Raw genomic sequence first — 19811 nt, 5'->3', positions numbered from 1 at the left:
GCACTTCTGGCATGCGCAGACCAAAATGGTAGAAGATGAGCGATTTGGTTGTGAAGATTTTGATGCAGATGAATGTAACAGAGACCGCTAGCACACATTAGTTATTTCTCATGAAATGTGTCTTTTTCAGTCGCAACAGAGTTGGCCTCTCGCAGTGACAGCGATATTCAACTTCAGAAGCAACGGCGAGCTATCCAGATGCTAAGCGAAGATACAGCGCAGTCATTGAAGAGAAATGTGTACAAAAACTACGCTCAGTTTATCGAGACATCTAAAGAAATCTCGTGTCAGCCTATGTGTAGTCACGTGACGCTGTTTCATTCTCACATTGCTTTATTATATCCATAGATTTAGAGGCAGAAATGTATCAGTTGAGTCACTTGCTGACGGAGCAGAAGAACGTTGTTTCTGCATTTCACAATATTTCTCTTTCAGAGCAAGGTATGTGTTTTTGTTGTTGTTGTTGTTACTGGTGTGTGTGTGTGTGTGTGTGTGTGTGTGTGTGTGTGTGTGTGTGTGTGTGTGTGTGTTTGTGTGTGTGTGTTTGTCAGAAGTAAACTTAGATGTTTGCTAGAATTTGCATCTGAAGACCAACTAGAAGTAGAAGAGTTAGCTGATGACAGCAAGAACATTACATCAGTGCTAGAGACTGTAGAAGGATGCTCTGTAAACAAAACACTCCTTCTTTGTCTTTGTCTAATTAACCTTTTCATCTTACAGCATATTACTGAGGTTCCCAATCGTGCCTGTGTTCATTCTTCTCACGTTGTTGAGCTAGACACTACAAGCTATGTTGCAGTCCAGATGGTTCGAGCATACTTGCTTAATGATAGTCTGTTGATAGCCTCTTACATCAAACATCGGTTAGTAATTTGTGTTGCCACTTTGAAGGTTACAATTTGACATATTGAACAAAGTATGCTTATGCTAGTCTAAGTGCACCATGTAGCTTCAGTGTGTATGGATCCTAAAGTTGTGTTTGTTATGAATGATTACTTAGGAACTAACTGAAACATAGCCTGCAAGCTGTAGTTATAAAGTATTTTGTAGGCTGAAGACTTGTAGACTAGCCTTAAATGTCTACAGTGTTTGTACTCAAGAGCTCTAAGGTTAGTTGTTACTGTACCTATTAGTAGGAATAGTTATTCAGATGGGTAGTTTGTACAGGTGGCAGTGTCTGTTGCAAGGCAATGATGCACAAGCAATGTTTGTTAATGGTTTAAGTAAATTGAAGCACTAGATAGTATCAAACAGCAACAATTGTATGTAGCTTACAGTATTTACTTCTAAGACATACCGGTATAGTTATCAAATGTTTGCACCTGAATTTTTACTTTGTGGAGATTATTTTTCTATATGTGGACAAAATTTCAAATGCTAGCTACTGTTATGGCTGTCTAATATATACTTTTAGTTGAATGACACACTACACTATATATCTATTCAAGGTTTTTTGGCGTAGTGTAGATTGGTTGAGATTGCGATGTCAGAAGGACGATGCTTACTTGTTAGTCAGAGTTTAGACGACTTGTATGTAAAAAATTGTTTAAATCAACTGTATGGACAATGAATTTGTTTGAATTAAAAGACATCATTAGCATTTGTAAGTGTACTGGACAAGCATTTGGTATTGAAGTAGATTTGTGTCGTATACTGTCTATACTTTGTACAAGCCAATCTACAGCAATTAATTCTAGTAGTCTGTTGGAGTGATGTGGGTTGTAGTTAGCCTGTAGACCACTTTTGCACGTGAGGGGGTGACAGGGCACAGAGAGAGAAAGCTCCGCCCTCTTACCCACCCTTCCCGCTCCCTCACATGCAAAAGGATCTGGCTCCAAGGCTAGGTTTGTAGTATAAGTTAAGTTTGAATTCAATGGTTTACCTAATGTTCTTGCGTTTTGATGTTACGGTGTTGGTCAATTTTACTGTTTACTCCAGTAGCTTATTGTGAGGTTTAGCTTAGCAATTGTGGGTTCCTTTATGATTTTGGTGTCATAATTAAATTGTATGGATACTTACTGCGCCAGTCAACCAATGTAGGCACCGGTTTCAGTATTGATGTTTAGTGACCCAAAGAGCTGTTTAGTTTAGATTCTATTTGATGTATAGTGTCAGCTTTCAAAATTGCTTCCAAACAAATGTTGAGGGCTTATGATTGTTGCATTTGATTTGTTTCCGAAACAATATTTACAATGTAATATTTGCATGCATAACCTTTGATTTATGTTAGTCACAGGTAAGGCCATGATGCATGATGATTACAAAATTGATTTTTGGGTACAGGCATTACCATAATATGGCAAATAGCTTCCGTATTAACAATCAGTAGAACTTCTGGGGTATTTTTGTGGTCAAATAAAACTTTGCTTTTAGATTTAGTTGATTAATCTGTTTTAGACGAGGTCCTGTCAAATATAAATTTCAAGCTTTGCTTGAGTTAGACAGCTTGGCTGTAGTGAATGTGAAAGACTCTGAAGGTACAAAATGATATCTAGTACTTGTGTTGATTGCGTTTCTGATAATGTAATTTTATCAGATGTTCAAAATGCGTTCAAGGTGTTAATGTTTCCAGACAGCTACATGTTTCAAGCAGAGACAGCTGTTGAGAAAGTAGGAAATGAGAGTAGGTTTGAAATAGAGTCACGACTTACAGAAGTTCTTGACATTGTAGGCTCACTGGCTTGAGCTGATTGAGAAGACAAAGCAGAGACATAAAGCACAACGAGATGCACGAAAGAAATCATTAGCCAGCATTCCTAGCTTCACTACGACAGCAGGCTCAATAGCGAGAAGTTTGTTATAAGACACTGTCATATGAAATGGCATTATTGTATCAAATGTGTGCACAGAATCGGTGGCTGCTATAGAAGCTGAGAAGCATCAGGTGTAGAGATTTTGTAGTGAACTGTAATATGCAGACTTGACGTTATGAATTTAGGCTGAAATGCTGCAGGCAGACTGGCTGAAAGATGCACCCGATGATCTGGATGTGTCCATAGCACAAAGAGACTTTGAAAGTGCAATGGAACTTATTGAAAAGAGTAGAAACTGTTGAATCCATGCAATCCACATGTGCATGTAATTCATTATTTTGTAGCGAGAAAGTATCTTTCAGGTCTCTCAGAAAATCATGCTGTAAGAGACCTGAGGTATAGATGTTGTTTTTGTTTTGGATTTTTCTGATTTTGTTTTTTCAGGAGTCGCATTGATCATCGTGGCAAACAGCTAGCCGAGGTATTGGTCAAGGAACTACGTGGCTCACCGGTTGGTTCTCTTAGAGGTGGACCTCGAGCTGCACGTCGTGCTGTTGGTTTGTTGATACGATTGGGTCGATCAGCACAGGTCAGATGACTGCAATGTACTGAACAATCCACATATTTCAATTCTACAGCTTTAGGCTTGTGATTTATTTTTGAAAAACAGAAACAAGGTTATAGTTCACAGCCTTCAGTAAGTCTGCCATTACATGCAGTTTTTGTTTTCATACTGGCTAATGTGTAAAATTTGCTTGGCTAATGTGTAAAATTTGCTAGACTACTGAAAATTGAAGGCTCTGTCGTGTTGTACATTACCAAATTGGCGGGGGTGTTTTTTGGCGGTCTGCTAGAGAGTGTTCAAGAGTTTCAAAGAGCATTTAAGGATGATGTAAATAGTTCATCAGGTTTGTTAGTGATTTTAATGATTGCAATGTAGATCTGATCTAACACTGCGTTGAGTTAGCATTTGTTGTGTGGGCTGAAGAACAACTGCAAGGTTTTGTTGGCCAGCTAACAAGTCAGTTAGCTAATAAGAAGGGCCTATCTACAGTTGCTGAGTGTGTGGAAATTGCAAAACAGCGTTGTGCTAAGGTACTATTTCTGTAGTGTAGAAATAAGTAAGTGGCTGCATTTAACATAAGGAAGTCTCTCTTCATTAGGCAAATTTGAAGCCAGCATACCACTGTGCTGTTACTCATAGATTAAAGAAGACGTAGAGTTTACTTTTAGCCAAATTGTAGTTTAGTGATTACCCAAGAGAATTCATTATGATGAGTGCAAGATCATTGCACCTCAATCATAAATTATGAGTGGTGCTACTGAGAGTAATGTAGCATTTTCAAATTGATTAAAACCTTTTATTGTGCTTGTTGGTATATGTAATTTTAATTGTGGAATGCCTTGTTACTCCTAAGCAATTCTAGCTTGGCCAGGCAGTAGGGCATAGTTTGGAGGTGGAGGAAGACTACAAAAAGTGTTAATTCGACTGGAAACAGTTGAAATTGTGTGAATTCTGCACTGAGGGGAGCCATGTTTAGAAACATTGAGGGCGATGAGTGAAATAAATATTTATAGTTATAAGCATTATGTTTATATACTTTTGTAAACATACATAGGACTTATAAAATACAGGGCGCATTCGATTTGCAGTTCCGGCAGTTCTAGAATTGTAGGAACTGCTGGAACTCGCATTCGATTTAGTTCTGAAACTGTTCGAACTGATTTCGACAGTTTTGTCCAGGGAGCTGGAACTGCTAGAACTGACTGAACTGATACTCCTTTTTCTGCAATAGTCCCGGAAGTATGATGGTGCACTATTTTGCATAGCGATACTGATAGTTTTGTGCGCTACACTTCTCTTGAGGAAGATTGGCATTTATCACAAGATCAACAAGAGGCACTGTTAGCTGAAGTTGCTCTGGTAGTCGATGGATCCGCAGCTGATGAAGTCTTAGTAGGTGTTGACATTGCTTCGATCAGCAGTTCAAGTTCACAAAGCATATTTTCATTTGATTTAGTTCTTGTTCTGTCAGTTCCAACAGTACCGACACACCCTCTGTTTCAGTTCCAGAATTGCAAATCAAACTTGCCCACAGATGTTCTTGAACTTTCATCAGTACACGGGTACTTGTGACTAGTAGTTGTATAAATTACCCAAGCTGTGCAAACTCTTGATACACATCTGCCAAAAATGGTTCTCGGGCATTTTCAAATTAGCTGAAGTTGACAATAAGGGCAGTAAGGAAGATAACAAAGGCAACACCATCTAGTTGTTGTTGCAGAAAAGTCAAGAAATACTTGAACACAATACCGGTATTTTTATTGGAATCTGAGAAGAGTAGTTGAAAGCGTAGGGATAAAAGATTGCCTTTGATGTTTCTTTATATCTCTGAGCAAGTGGCAGCAATGGTAACAAGACCATCTCCCAGAACATGGGCAGGCATGTTACTTTAGTCACACAGTTGTACTGGTCTTAGACTTTGTTGGAGTTATGTTGCTTAGTTACAACTAATAAAGTAAAGTGATCCCAAATGTAGAGTGATTCTTAAGTACACAGTAGTTGTGTAACGTATTAACTGTTGGGGTAATATCTGCCTTTGACATTTATTTTCAAGAAAAGTCAGTTAACCTCTTATTGTCTTGTCTAGCTGTGTGATGTGGGTCTGGATTTTGGTTACACAATGCACAAGATGCTGTTGGAGTCTATTGTCGAATGCATCAATGAAAGCCGGGACCAGTTAGTGGAAGCTAATCGTCACAGAGCATCTGTAACTTTATGAGGAGAAGTTGAATTTACAGCCTGTCATAGTAACTATCTGCGTTCCAGGAAGAAACATGGAAACCGGTTAACTATCGAGAGGAGCCTCGACAATTGAGTAGTATCACTTTGGAAATGGTCAACATGGGAATTGACGATTTTTCCAACTTAGTGTTTGGCAAGTCTACTTGTATGCTGCACGTATGTGCAGCTAAAGCGATTGAATTTTATTACAGATGGTGGAAAGGTCGATTTGAGCAGTACAACATTGAGTTTTTGCCGTGGTGTCAGTGCTTTTGTTCAAGACGGTCTTAAACTGTACATTCCTGAAGTAACCTGCAGTTTTATGGAATATCTTGAATTGCAAATAATTGTGCTGTTTGTGTGTTGTTTGTGCAGCTGTATGGTGTTCTGATTGAAAGCATTGGTAACTTGTTTCAGGAGCAACTAATAATAATAGAAGAGGCACTGAAAACAGATCAGTACTTGCAGGAAGTAAAGTGGGAACAATCAGTAATTATACTTTGTTACATATCTTTCTGTTTGATAGCACGATTTTATTAAGAAGAATGCTTCTTTTCTTCTGGAGACAATACTGCCCATAATTGAAGAACGCATTGAGGTGTTTAGATGTGAATGTTTGATAATCAATGTTGCGGCATTACTATATTTAGGAATCTCTTGGTCGAGTGTCACCTGAATTAGCAGAGTTGCATGGAGAACTGGATGGGTTGATAGCAATGTCTGCTTCCAACAATCTTGGTGATTCTGATGAGGACGACTCTGACGAGGAAGTTATATGAAACAAGCTAAGTTGTTATTGTGGCCAGTTTGTAGGAAAGATGAATGTTGTAGTTTGGCATCTGTATGATGATTGTAAAGTTTTGGGCTCTAAAACAAAGATAGTGAAATTACGTGATTGAATTTCTTCTATAAATTTAGAGTTTGAAGTTTTTTTGGTTGTACCTAGTTTGGATACTAAGTGTTTATTTGCTCATTTGAATCAATTAGTACAGTAATCTTGTTAGAAAATGCCGTCAAATGCAAAGACTACATAGTCACGTGCAGACTACTTATTGAAAATATATGATTTTGACACTAAGGATCAGCTTTATTAAAAGTGAAACTTTACTTTTGCGTATGTGAAAGAAAATATAGCAAATCTCAAAGCGTGAGTAGGGTGTTTAATCTTTGAATGGTATGTATGATTATGGTATTGGTCATTCTGGTGTGGTAACTATATCATACTCTGTGATGCTATTGTGTGCACTCCACAATGTCGTATTCTGTTGCTATTAGATGCAGTTGCAATATTGGTGAAGTAGGTGAGAAATACAGATTGCTTCAAATCTGACAAAAATGTGACAACACATCACCCTAGTGCTAAATTTAGAAAAAGACAAAGTCAGACATAACTCTCGATTTTGGAATGGTATTTGAGAACTGATATATTTTGCCATGCTGTGTGAACTTAAAAATATTAGTTTGGCTGCAAACACTACCTGTAGAGGATCAAGCAAGAGTTGTAAATTTGGTGGTATAATCTAAAGTGACGTTACTTTTATCAACTTGTCAGTCATTGTAGTGAGGTGTGTTGAAGTGACTGTAGTACGGAGATTAGCTAACTAAGAAGGATGGTGTACTGGTTGTTCTTTGTTTCGTTCAGTCTTTGTGTATGTAGAAGTGGATTCTTAGAACAGAATGCAGTTTGTGGCATATATTTCTGTACGTATTTTTGTCTGCATGTGTTGTCTGTATTTTGTTATGCTCATCACAAACACTTCATTGCCGTAAAGTACTATGTAGCTCTAATACTACATAGTTATGTGTTCATTGGGATCTAGGCTTTAGTATAAGATTTGGACAAAATACTTGCTGTCGATTGTGACATGAATTGTCAACCAAGAACTGTAGCTTTAGATATTTGCTATTCTTTTAGATTGATACCGCATCTTTGCTTGGGATAACAGGAAACTGTGTTTTTTCATCCTATTGAAATAGAGACTTTAGTGTTTTAGCCAAGGGGCTAGTGAAGAGGCAATGTGCAGAATCTATGAGTTTGACACATGTCTTTATTACGTAGTAGGTGACATATGCATGTTTATGTGTGCGACTCAGGTATAATAACGATGACGTTCAGTGCTTTCCTGGTGATATCCACTAGGAGTGCTGTAACGAGTTCGTGGTCACTGTAAGGCCTACAATCTATATCGAATTGGCTAGTCATTGATCGCCATGTGGACTACACAGAAACATGTACCCTGCTGGGCTCACCTGCCGGGTTGGTGGGCGCCCAGATGGGGTAAAGACCCCACTTATCATTATGCAGGGGCGTAACGACACGTATGTCTTGTTATTGATGAAAGATGGACAGCTGTATCGCTCGTCTCAGAGCTAGCTGAGGAGCGCGTTTCTTGTCGGGAAACCAGAACAGGGCTTCTGGAATCACTGGAGCTGTTCGGAAGACCAGGAATAGTTCTGGGTGTAGGGCGACCGGTCGAACCATTTCTCGTGCGGCGTCTGATTTGAATTTGGCTTCAAATCCCGCTGACGAGACTACTGTGATGCCCACCGTTCCTAGCGAATCTTGTGTTTCGGCTAACAGGAGCGGCAATGCAACAAGACGACGGAAATGCAGGGTCGTAGCCGCCAGTTTGAAAGTGGTCCGGTTGGATTTTTGCATGTGCGCAGACGCAGACACAGACAGAAGTTACAAGCCTGTCCTCACTGTGCATTGGCACTCGGAAATTAGACATGTATAATTATAACATAACATATAGTTATAGATTAAAAGTTGCAATTGTGCTCTTTCTGGCTTCGTTTTTTGCAACATATTCGTTGGCGATACACTTTAAGTCTAGACTATCAGTCAAATCCTGATGGTAGTGCAGGATCATAAGGTGATTCAACCTTGCTTGAGACATCCTGCTCCTCAGCCAAGAGTTTATACGGCGGAGGGCACTGAATGATCGCTCTGAGGTTGCATTTGTAGTTGGCAAGATTAGCAGTAGCTGAAACACTCTGCACACTGTCGTCAACAACTTACGCTGGATTATGGACAGCGTCAACAGTACATTCTTTATGCTTTCAACAGATGGCACCTCCTCCTCTTCAGCTGAAGAGAAGAGTTCACCGAGAGTACCTAGTTCTGCCACCAATTCCTCTTTGTTAAAGTCTTCATAGAAGAAATTGCACGCAAGATCCAGCTCCTCATCGAAACATTGCTTCCCACATGCCTTAACAAGAAGCTGTTCCAAGCTTGAAAAGATTCTAAAGCCTTGTTGGTTGAATCTGCTTCTAATGCTTGCCATTGCGAGGTCAAGAGCTTCGAAGTACACTCGCCGGTATTCCTCTTTTGGAGACAATGCAAATTCAGCCACAGCGATACCAAGTTCCAATCGCCTAGGTAATTTTCTTCTCCTTGCAAGGCGAGGTTCATCAGTGTTCTGCAGGATCCTTTTCTTCTCAACAGTCAGCCAAAACATGTCAAAGTTTTCATCATTTCGCAAACTTTCAAGGGTTTTCACTGTCAGCATTGCTAGTTCATGGCCTTCGACACTAGAAAGCTTGGGTTGTTGCAACGTTTGAATAAGCCTGTCGGTGTGCCGTAAGATCATTTCAGATAGAATGAGACAGAAAAAGAACCTAAACAACTGCATCTGACTAGCTACTCCCTGAATCCTAGCTTTTATCTCGGTGTCTGATGTTTTATGCAATGATGTTACCCAAAGTACCTGGATCTTGTCATAGTTTGCAAGTATGCTGGCAAGAGATTCTGCACGAACAGTCCACCTTGTTGGGCAGAGGGTTTGAACGGCAGGAGCATCACTACCAATCTCTTCTTTCACCTCACGGAGCACGGCCTCTCTGTTTGGGGAGAACTTGATCAGCTTCACAAGTTCAAGACAAGTGTCTAGACAGTCCTTCATAGCGAGACACTGCTTGACTGTATCACTAACAGCAAGGTTCAGCGCATGCCCATGACAGTGTTTGAATACAGCTCTAGGCTTCACTTGCTCAATTTTTGCAGCTACACCAGCCTTCACTCCAGCCATGGTGCTGCATACATCATAGCATTGACCACGGAGCTTCGCCAGAGGAATCTGGAACCGCAGAAAAGCATCCTTCATGGCCTCGACAATGCTCTGTGCATCAATCGCAGACAGACAGTACAATTCCAGGAACTCTTTAGACACTACAAAATCCTCATTGATCCATCTCACAACAATGGTCAGCTGCTCCTTATTTGCCTTGTCGGTGGCCTCATCGACCGTTACAGCAATGAATGGCGAGCTGTGGATGTTTGCTGTGAACATCGCTGTGTGGTACAGCCGACATTGCACTTGGAGCTTACAAGCTTCAACAGTGCTTTCGGGGCAGAAATCTGTGTCATCCAGCGGACACGTATGCGAGAACCGTTTTCATCAGTTTCAACAATCCATTCGTGACTAGGCAGATTCTGCATAGAACAGAAAGCATTTTTCCATACAAAACTTTGATTGTTAACCCATCGTACTGCCGAAAAGCATCTTGAGTCGTTGGCATCTGCTGCGCTTTCGAGCACTTCATGCGAAATAACTCGTACCGAACCTCGTTGACACTGGTATACAAGTTGGCAAACCGTGAAGATGGGATACAAACTTCTCACATTCAATAAACAACTATTCAGTCGGAGCCAAGCTGCATCGTAGTGTGGTTATTGCAGGGCGTAAACAGTCGTTTTGAGAAGCTAATCTTTGTTTTTGCCATTTTCAGCAAAGGCACTCGTCGTGTCGCATGCAGAAAAAGCGCGTATGCCAGGGAGCGCAGCAGACATGTCTTCGCCTAAATTGACAGCGATGTACGTGAGACTAATGCAACGGCGTCGTAATTTTGTGCCAGTGAGCCATAGCAATGATGCGTTGATTGCGACCGCTTCTGTTTGCTGGTATTCCGTTGACAAATAACGCACGAAGCAAAATTTGTTGGTGGAATTGCGCTTCTTCTTGATCATTCCTGAGAAAGCAGCGTTGTTTGGCTAGCCGTTGCATCTTGCACCACAGTAGCAATAGGTTGCTGCTTTCGAATGAAATTAACCGCTCAATGTTGACTTATTTGTGTATTCTTGGTAAAACTTTCGATGGTAGAGACCTCTAGGTGGATCAGTTTGTGTCAGAGCACAATTTGAGAAGAACGCATGCAATTCGTCTTCTCGGATGGTGGATACCTCGTGCAAGCGAATCCAACTTTGCTGAGAAATTGCTACCAAGTTTGTGTCTAAACCACTCAGAACTTTCCCGCTGGACTGACAAATGCATTTGCTCAAACTGAAATGTGGTACTTTTGCGGCTGGAGGATTCAAACTTGCCGAAACTGCATATAATTTCTCTGCAGATGACCACCGTCCTTTTCTTTTGCTTGACCACTCAAATCGACTTTCATTACCACAAAATTATGGCGGTAATAGATAAAAACGTAGACGGTGCTCAGTACACGAATCGATTCAAAGACGGTACCTGTTGTGTTCAATAGTAGTGTATTTCAAAGACAACAATAGATACAAACTAGATCGAATACAAAGTAAACAAATTTCACTCTACGCAGAAAACGAATGAACAAAGTCTGCAGTTCTAGTAATTTTATACACTGATCGATCTCGAACTGACACTATGACTCAACAGCGATGAACGTATTACATGAACTTCTAAGACGTGAACCAACGTGAGCTTTCAGTAAGTCATCGGTCAAGAAACCGGTTGGTACGTGTACGTACACGCCGAAGAGAAAGGTCAAAGTAAGTCGTCTCCTCACATCCGGTTTTAGATATTCTTGCCTCTGGTAAAAATTAAAACAAAGCAAGTGTCAAGCAAACAATTCACACAATGCGATACCGTTGCGAAGCCGTAGAGATGCTGATTTGCCTGCTCTTTGTGTGATATGCGCAGAGTGTGCGCGTGAGCTCGGTGTCCCGACCCTGTTGACCAAAACATTTTCGTTTGCAATCGTCGCAATAGTTCGCGACCGCAAACATCGATTTTCGGATTGTATACTTATAGAACAAAGCTAATTTACAAAGAAAATGACGTCCACTGGGGGGGGGGGTCGAAACAAGTTGTTTCTGAAGCCAGATCGGCTCCTAGACTATATGGAGATTCTCAGACTTCGACGTGCGATCTCACTGTTGCTGGAGGTTAGAAAGGGTTTGTCGAACATTCGTATGTTACATGAACTCCGACTTCTCCTGCATCAGTTAGGTATTTCCTGTTCGGAAAGTTGTGAGGTCACCATCAATCGGTTGAAAATGGAACTTGAGTCCAAGGTCGAGCGAACCAGGAGGCTGGAGAAGAATCGTAAGAGATTTCGCCAGAACGGTTTGTTTCAACGAGATGCTGGACGGTTTACAGAGAGTTGGGTAAGCAGACTATCCAGGTCACTTCCCGCTATCCGAGTCTGGGATCGAGCAGTATTGGGGTGGTATCCTAGAAACTGAGGTACATCACAATTAGTCTGCCTTCTGGCTGAGACGTCAAACCGATGGCGAGACGCACCGGAGAGATGAGCAGCAGTTGGTCCCTATCACAGAACGACAAACAAATCCACATTTTGAAAATGTGTTTTCATGGAAGACATTGCGACTCATGTACACATCTTATATATGCACTGATTGCTTGACAGACAAAAAGTGCATGCTGTAAGTGGTGCTATACTTGCCTCCTTGCCATCACACAGACGCACACGCACACACACACACACACACACACACACACACACACACACACACACACACACACACACACCAGTTTTCAAATATCCTTTTATCGTAATTAAACTACAACCGTTACACACTAGAGTACGTTGACATGGTACTTTCTTGTAGTAATGTTCGCCACGTGTGTGCAGTAAAAGCAACTCCTTCCAACTCGTTTTAGATCTCGGAGCCTTGTCCCGGGGATGACGAATGTCTCTGAAAGAAGACGCGAGTAGGTTACACATCTAGATGCCATAGCACAACTGGAAGGAAATACCATACATTTACATCAAATCAGTATGAGAGATCTAGTCTAGGCTTAGTTATACCTTGGCCTCGGCAATGACCGTAACTCATACGAGAGCAAGCATTGCTCTTGCAACGCATGGAAGCTAGACTGCATTGCAATCGATAGTCTTGCAAGTTACGGGCAAGTGTACTCAAAGCTTTTTCACATTCACTAATTTATCTCAGCTGCTGTACCGCATGCAAGTCCTTTCCGTCAAAGTAAGTCTACAGTATACACTACTAGGTATACAGGACTGTATTTTGCTGACGTGGCTAGACCGTTCTCAGCACACCAATACTCTACACTATACTCGAGTCAGGAGTCTTCTTGCGAGTTCAAAGTTCTAGACGTTTGTCCCCTAGATTCACGTCTTTGTCGCCAAATTTAAAAGTCTGTCGCCAATTTTTCTTTAACCGACTAGAAAGTACGAGATTGTGGAAAAACGATGAATGCGACGTAGCAATGGCTGAGATACATGTAGATCTGTTAATCTTTTCCGAAAATCTATTATTTAAAAATCACGTGCATTTAGCTTGATATTGATGAACACTGACCTAAACTTGCAATGACTAGCAAACGTGGGAGTGACTTGAATGAATGGGGCGCTTTGTGTGAAATCACTGAGTCAAAGGTTAGACAACTCCAAGCACACAATTGCAATGCAATCTTAGTTGCCAAAATATTGTAAACTGAAATACAACGAAGCAGGCATGCATACATTCGGATACACTTTGCAATGATGCACACAAGCATTACAATAAATAACAACAGCTAAGCTAATCAATCACGTAATCTCCGTGTCAACAGTGTTCGTCACTCTTCCAGACATGACAATTTCAAGAAATTTTTCTAATAGGCGAGACTCTCAACCTGTACTTGAATTCGAAAGTAGGAAAATATGAATTGCTCGATGGCGTCACCTCGGTAGATTTCTAAGTAGAGTCCACGTTCAAAATGGAGTGGATCGGTATAGTTGCGATAAACGGACACTCCTCTGTCGTAAGACCCGCTGAGACTGCCCGAAGCTGGCTGTCCGGATGGCAAACGAAAGTGCGCAGAGTGGACAGTCGCCGGGTCGGATGTAACTCGGAGACTATCACTACGGCAAGATCTTGTCAGCGTATTTCCACTCGTTCCTTCGCATGACAGTATAGGAGACTGAGTGTCAAAATTGCTCTTATCTACAGTTAGAAATCCTACGGCAGAAACGCCATCGGACAGCATGACCGTGGTATCCATGTCCGAGTTTGGTGAGATAGGATTTCTGTTTGAGTAGGTGACGTCGACTAGCAGAGTCTCACTGCCGCTCAGTCTGTTTGGTCGAGATAACGGAATACGAAAGAGACGAGCTCTATTATTTGCCCCATTTTGGAATACAAGTTCTCCGTGTGAATTCAGACTGTACGATTCCCCAAAATTTGCGCTGTTGATGATAGCGTCAGGATTCAGGTAGGCATCGTAGATGGTGCCTCTGCTGTGTTGTGACCGAGCTTCTTCGCCGCATACGTTGTTCCCATTCACACAAAGATTGCACAGTAAAGCAAAGACCGTCGAGGTGACAGTCAACGAGAAACAAGAGAAAGTAGCCATAGAAATGAGATGCCACCGGTCGATCGAGTTGCAAGTCAACACTAAACTAAACTTTGCTTCCAATGCGAGAGTTTATATACGCTTGTGCTGCACCAGGGACGTTCCGATTAATTATTATTAGATTCACACAAAGTTTCGTAACCGAGTTGTTATAACCAGGAGAATCCATTGTATGTTCTCTCGAATAAAGGAACAGCTGGGAAACACATACACACTGACTGTATATTGATAAGCATGCGGTCACCTCGTTTCTGCTAAATTCAAACCCACGCTTTTACACAACAATCGAATCCATTGTTTGCCTCTGATAGAGTTAGAAAACCCGGGTTTTCTCTAAGTAATCATAACACCTTGCTGTGCTATCATGCGCAAGGTGTGTTCTTACATGTAGAACTTGTCCAGTTGCCTCTAATTAGTCATAATAGGCTGTGTGAACTCTAACAGACTGCAACTGATTGTATCATGTACTCGAGCTACGCTACTCAATTCCCGCGCAAGAATTGAAATGTATACCGACCGCTTTCCGTCTTCGAGTGCCTTCTCCAGGTGCAGGGATCACATGCGTGTGATAGAACAGCAACAGCTGCCTGAATCTATGGATGCGACAACGTTTTTCAATACAGAATTCCGCAAGTTGTGCTGCGGATTCGATTTGCTCAAGAAAAAACTGGCAGACCAACACTAAGTAGAGCAATCGACTTTGATTCATTGCTGTGATACGCAAACATGAATAAAGTGGAATTATTTGACAAGCGCTAATCCCAGCTAAACCCAGCGCTAACCCTACATTTGGAAGGGCTAGGCTAGCCCTACTCTAACCCACATTCCAAGTGTGAACACGGCCAGCGACTCAGGAGACGCGCTTGTTACGTGGTGGTCCTGCTGTTTCAGCCGCCAAGGAAGCTAATTATGCAGCGATTAGACCACAACATGCCGCGAGAAAGGAAGCGACAGATGGTTCTTTTTTCAGAGGAAGTGGCCTTCACAAGACCTCAAGGAATGTTCTTTGAGGAGGTACCGGTCATCATTCAGCGAACTACAGGTTCAAAACCCAATCCTGCCATCGCTGCAAAGGAGTATGTCACATTGCCAGAATGTGCCGCAAGAACAGGAGAGGCGAGAGCACTAAGGTAGCAGCCGCCCGTCAGCTACGCCTTCTAAGCAGAAGGGAAAACCGCTCAAGAGGAAGCGACGCTACTAAAGAAAGTTCATTCGAACAATAGGTGCAGTGTGGGAATTGTGGGTGTGGACTTTGTCAATTTGGGCTGTCTATTGGGGAAAATAGGAAATTGAATTAGCGTAACTACTTCAATGACGTCTGCTAAACACAATGTAAACACTCATTCAAGTTTGTGATGGCATTCTAGAACAGCTGCAGAAATACTAATGACAAAAGTAGGTGCGGATGTCTTCTAAAGCTCTCAATTGAGTTCGCTTGTGACTCTGGAGACGTCATTGAGAACTAATTGGCTGTCTAATGTATTCTAAGGAATGTAATTTAGGTGATTACATCTACTCTCTAGCTAGAATAGGATGGGCCATGTCAGACTGGGGTGGAGTCTGCATATGTAATATTCTGGAAGCTGCCCGTTCCAACGTATTTGAGCATCATTCTGACTGTTAGAATGCACCGGTGTCTCCACCTCCTCACGTGCATTCCGGAGGTATCATTTCCACATTTGTAAGTGCCTGGGATACCAAGATCTGGTAATTTTCCCGCACTGCACCTATTGTTTGCATGGACTTTAGTACGCCTTACGTGGTGGAGTAACGCGCGCGATTATGTGTAGGCCACATGACCGGAACGAAGTTGCCATCGTAAGGAGCCTCGAAGTTCCAGACTGTCTCCCCAAAGAAATGAGAGACGGTCTGGATCAACTCCTCGAGTTTGGAAGTAGGCGTAGTTACCTAAGTGAAACGGAAGGGTTGTAACAGTCAAAAACACCTCTTTAGATAATAGCGCTATGCCACCCGATGTGACAATAGGAGATTGATTACTACATTTTAGGGGTGTGCTCAAACAAGGTGGGTGATAATCAACTGCGATGGCGGCGAATCTGCAGCGAACCGCTGTTCGGGATACATTGAGTCAATTTCGAAGGCCTTGGGCGCTGTTTCAAAGGCACGGTCCAGTGCAATTTTCCATTGCGAAAGACGCACGTGCATGCAATCAATTACGAGATGTCTATGCCACACACACTCCTTTGCCAGAAGCCGTGCATGTCATTACAGAACTCTCGACGTTCATTGGCCGCCACTTCAGTGGCGGCAGCTTGCTGATTGGCTGACTCGGATGACTTCCGAACTTTGTGGCGCGTCTCCACTAGGGCTTAAACATGTTTACAACCTGTTTAAGTCTAAACATGTTTAAGAATAATCGCGTCTCCACTAGCGTTACACCTGTTTAACTGTAAACCTAAACAGCTTTTGCTAAACATGATAAGGAGGTAGTTTAACGAAAGTGGTAAAGTCGGAGATCGTCACGACCAGAAGACGATCTCCGACTGTCTGGTGCACAAGAAACGAATTCGCGCGATACAACGAAGTCCCGGATAATTCTTTTAATAGCCCAGAATAAATGGACAAGTGGAGACGCTGTCTACTAAACATGTTTACAGTCTAAACGTGTTTAACGTTAAACATGTTTAAAGAGCAACAAGTGGAGACACAGCCGCGGTTTGATCAGAAGTTGATCCAGACCGTTCTCATTTCTTTTGGGAGACGGTCTGGAACTTGGAGGCTACACCGTAAGCGGCGAAGATTGGGCTATTGCAGTTACTCCCCAGACAGGGGTATGGATGACATTTTCGAGGGGGAGGAGAGGGGGCAAGGGCAGCAGATCTCTTTCCAAGGATGAGAGCAGGTGCGATTGCAGCGTACCCTTTCCTGAAGGGGGAGGGAGTTACGAGTGCAGTGTACCCTTTTCCAAATGGGAGGGAGTTACGAGTGCAGCGTGCCCTTTTCCAAGGGGGAGAGAGTTGCATACCTTTTTCCAAGGGGAGCTATAGCTAGGGAAGATGCAGTGCAACATACCTTTTGCGAGCGGATGTTGATGTATATGGCACCGCAGCATATCTTTTCCAAAAGGAAGGTAAGGATAGCGCGATAATTAATTTGAGGGAAGAAGATGGAATGAGGAAGATGGAATGAGGAAGATGGAGATGCATTGAGTAACAATTTATTAAAATGAGACAAATTATTTGTGTTCTGTCTTCTTCATATACTCCCGTATACTAGTTATTTTTCGTTTTCCTTTTTTGTATTTCTTCTTTTTTTACACCAGGTATTGTGTGTGACATAGCAATAATAATAGTAATTATAGTTCAGCCTTGTGAAAATGTGTCTGGCAACTTTGAAACTTTGATGTTTACAATCCTAGTGCCAAATATATTACACACGCGCACACCCACCCACCCACCCACTCACACACACACACACACACACACACACACACACACACACACACACACACACACACACACACACACACACACAGCAAGCGCCATTACACAGCTCTCTCTCAACGGCCAATAGTTTGATTGATTACACACGTCCAGTCTCCACAGATCGTTGAGAGCGGAGAGTGTCGTCGTTTGTCCATCAAACATATGGAACGACCCGTTCTCTATCTCGACCATCGTGCTGTGAGCACGCGAAATAAACACGTCTCTAGTGTGTACGGTTGGCAGACACGGCGTCTACCTCCTGATCGTGCCATTGAGTATCCATAGAACGTGACCGTCGACGCCGACGTAATGTGTTAGTGCTACGAGGATCGACCCAGAGCTGTAAAGAACAACCAGATCTCTATTCATGGTCGTCGACGTCGCAGTACTACACAAACGCGGAGCAAATCTGCTTGAGATTGAAATCAAGCCTTCCCAGCACATGATATCGCCACAGGGAAGATGGCGGGTCTTCAACACTTGCTGACGTTTCGTCTATGACGACTTGTTGTTGCTGTACTATGTAGAAATTTGTCGATAAACTGCCCGGTTTGGAACTCGTCGAGAAACACTGGAGGCGATTGCTTCGTTGTGGGCATTGATATCCAACGCCATAGAGTAAAGTTTTCTGTATTTTCAATGTTTTGGACCTTCCAAACCTTCAAGGTTTCTTCCGTGCTGGAATAGCCAAGAACACTGTAGCGTATGACACTTAATTAGCATAGATGACCTAGTTGGCATGGTATGTAGTAATTAGACTGTGAGATAGCACTATTTGGTTAGTACGTTAGTGAGCGCTGTAGAGTGTGTAATAACAAGTGAGTCTCTAACTAATCGAGCCTGTGTCTACCGATCAAACACAAAATTGGCGACGAGGATGGCGCAGAGCCACACAAAGTATGGACATTTGGAACCACTCCAACCAGGAGACAAGATTGATGAATATCACCAACGCTTTCTGCTCTATTGTACCGCTAACAACATTGTCGACGCGGACAAAATGAAAGCAATATTCCTCACGACAGTCGGAGGAACAACGTACTCAATATTATCGAACCTCGTCAGTCCAGTTAAACCACAAGATAAGACCCTCGACGAACTCATCACATTGCTGAAGAATCAGTACGAACCGAGGAAGATAGTCATTGCCGAAAGGTTCAAATTTTATAAGAGACAACAGAAAGAGGGCGAATCTAGTGCAAATTACCTTGCAGAATTGCGCCGCCTAGCAAAAGATTGCGAGTTCGCGGACAGCCTGAACACAGCGGTACGCGATCAATTGGTGTGCGGTCTCCGACATGAAGGCCTACAGCAGAAGGTCCTAGCAGAACGAGCCCTGACATTGGAAAGGCACTGTCGCTAATTCAAGCGCACGAAGCCGCAAGACATGAACTGAAATTGTTGCGAGGAGAACCGCAATCAAGTCGACAAACATACCAAGCAGCGGAGACAACGTTTACCGTGCAAGCATCCGGAGGTAGGCGGTTCACTCCCAGGGATAGCAGAGCTAAAGAGCGTGTTTGCCATCGTTGCGATGGGCGCAATCACGACTCTGAAAAGTGCTGGTACAAGAGCGCCACTTGCCGGGTTTACACCGTTAGAGGTCATATCGCCAAAGCTGCAGGAAACGGAAGCAATTCGGCCAGAAGCATCAAGCGAGTTATGACTCGGGATTTCGGAACCGCAAGCAAGCATCGAAGTCGACGAAACCCAGACACCAAACGAATCAAGTCAAAGAAGACGACGAGGTGAGTATAATATATACTCTGACAGACAAACAGAGCTCATCCAAAGTCACCGTGGAAGTTGCGGGGGCGTTAGTGACAATGGATCGATGTGGATACCGGGGCATTTATGACTGATACTGGCGTACATATAGAAACGTTTTCTGACTCACGTGAAGTTACAGAAGAGTAGAGTCAAACTTCAGACATACTCTGGAGAACCAATGACGGTAAGGGGGGAAGCGTACATTCCAATCCGTTACGGCAACCGGACCGCACGTGAGAAAATGGTAGTTGTTGAAGTTCAAAACAAACCAGCAGTCTTGAGGCGAAACTGGCTTTCACAGATCCGACTGGATTGGCACATGTTATTTAGGGTTGACAGACCGACTAGTCCACGGAAGACGCTTTCGTCTGTCAGTGACGTGTGGAGCTATGAAGTTGTTTTCTATGAAGTGTGGTCGTGGGCACGACGTCCTTACGGTGTCACAAGAAAAAAACTACGAAGTGGCTATACGCAG

General features: G+C 42.6%; 3 protein-coding genes across 4 annotated transcripts; 1 reads left to right on the top strand and 2 right to left on the bottom strand.

Moving 5' to 3' along the window:
• Positions 1-15: 15 nt before the first annotated feature.
• LOC134179933 (exocyst complex component 8-like) lies at positions 16-6438 on the top strand. 2 transcript variants are annotated; one of them, XM_062646970.1, is made up of 21 exons: positions 16-74; positions 131-286; positions 349-441; positions 575-666; positions 721-863; positions 2398-2477; positions 2537-2610; positions 2672-2792; positions 2850-2884; positions 2939-3041; positions 3116-3149; positions 3198-3342; positions 3398-3450; positions 3534-3661; positions 3721-3848; positions 5405-5524; positions 5584-5692; positions 5751-5845; positions 5914-6009; positions 6065-6136; positions 6189-6438. In XM_062646970.1, the coding sequence occupies exons 1-21, from the start codon at positions 26-28 to the stop codon at positions 6315-6317; spliced, it is 2055 nt and encodes a 684-aa protein (XP_062502954.1). In that variant the 5' UTR covers positions 16-25; the 3' UTR covers positions 6318-6438. The 2 variants fall into 2 exon arrangements, with proteins under 2 accessions (XP_062502954.1, XP_062502953.1); XM_062646969.1 differs by having other exon boundaries at positions 3098-3149.
• Positions 6439-8172: 1734 nt separating this feature from the next.
• On the bottom strand, positions 8173-11781 carry LOC134180447 (zinc finger MYM-type protein 1-like). The gene has a single exon (XM_062647597.1). The coding sequence runs from the start codon at positions 9828-9830 to the stop codon at positions 8295-8297; it is 1536 nt and encodes a 511-aa protein (XP_062503581.1). The 5' UTR covers positions 9831-11781; the 3' UTR covers positions 8173-8294.
• Positions 11782-13162: 1381 nt separating this feature from the next.
• Positions 13163-14262, bottom strand: LOC134180246 (uncharacterized). Its single transcript, XM_062647350.1, has one exon. The coding sequence runs from the start codon at positions 14118-14120 to the stop codon at positions 13380-13382; it is 741 nt and encodes a 246-aa protein (XP_062503334.1). The 5' UTR covers positions 14121-14262; the 3' UTR covers positions 13163-13379.
• Between the last annotated feature and the right edge of the window lie 5549 nt (positions 14263-19811).

Source organism: Corticium candelabrum, chromosome 5 (genome assembly GCF_963422355.1).
Source record: "Corticium candelabrum chromosome 5, ooCorCand1.1, whole genome shotgun sequence".
Lineage (NCBI taxonomy): Eukaryota > Metazoa > Porifera > Homoscleromorpha > Homosclerophorida > Plakinidae > Corticium > Corticium candelabrum.
This window is presented reverse-complemented; position numbering and strand designations above follow the sequence as displayed.

Excerpts from the sequence above, each read along its gene's own strand:
- LOC134180447 (XM_062647597.1), bottom strand. The coding sequence starts at position 9,830 with ATGTTCACAGCAAACATCCACAGCTCGCCATTCATTGCTGTAACGGTC.
- LOC134179933 (XM_062646969.1), top strand. The coding sequence starts at position 26 with ATGGTAGAAGATGAGCGATTTGGTTGTGAAGATTTTGATGCAGATGAA. Across the intron at positions 287-348 it reads GACATCTAAAGAAATCTCGT|ATTTAGAGGCAGAAATGTAT; the intron begins GTCAGCCTATGT and ends TTATATCCATAG. Across the intron at positions 3,662-3,720 it reads TGATGTAAATAGTTCATCAG|CATTTGTTGTGTGGGCTGAA; the intron begins GTTTGTTAGTGA and ends GCGTTGAGTTAG.
- LOC134180246 (XM_062647350.1), bottom strand. The coding sequence starts at position 14,120 with ATGGCTACTTTCTCTTGTTTCTCGTTGACTGTCACCTCGACGGTCTTT.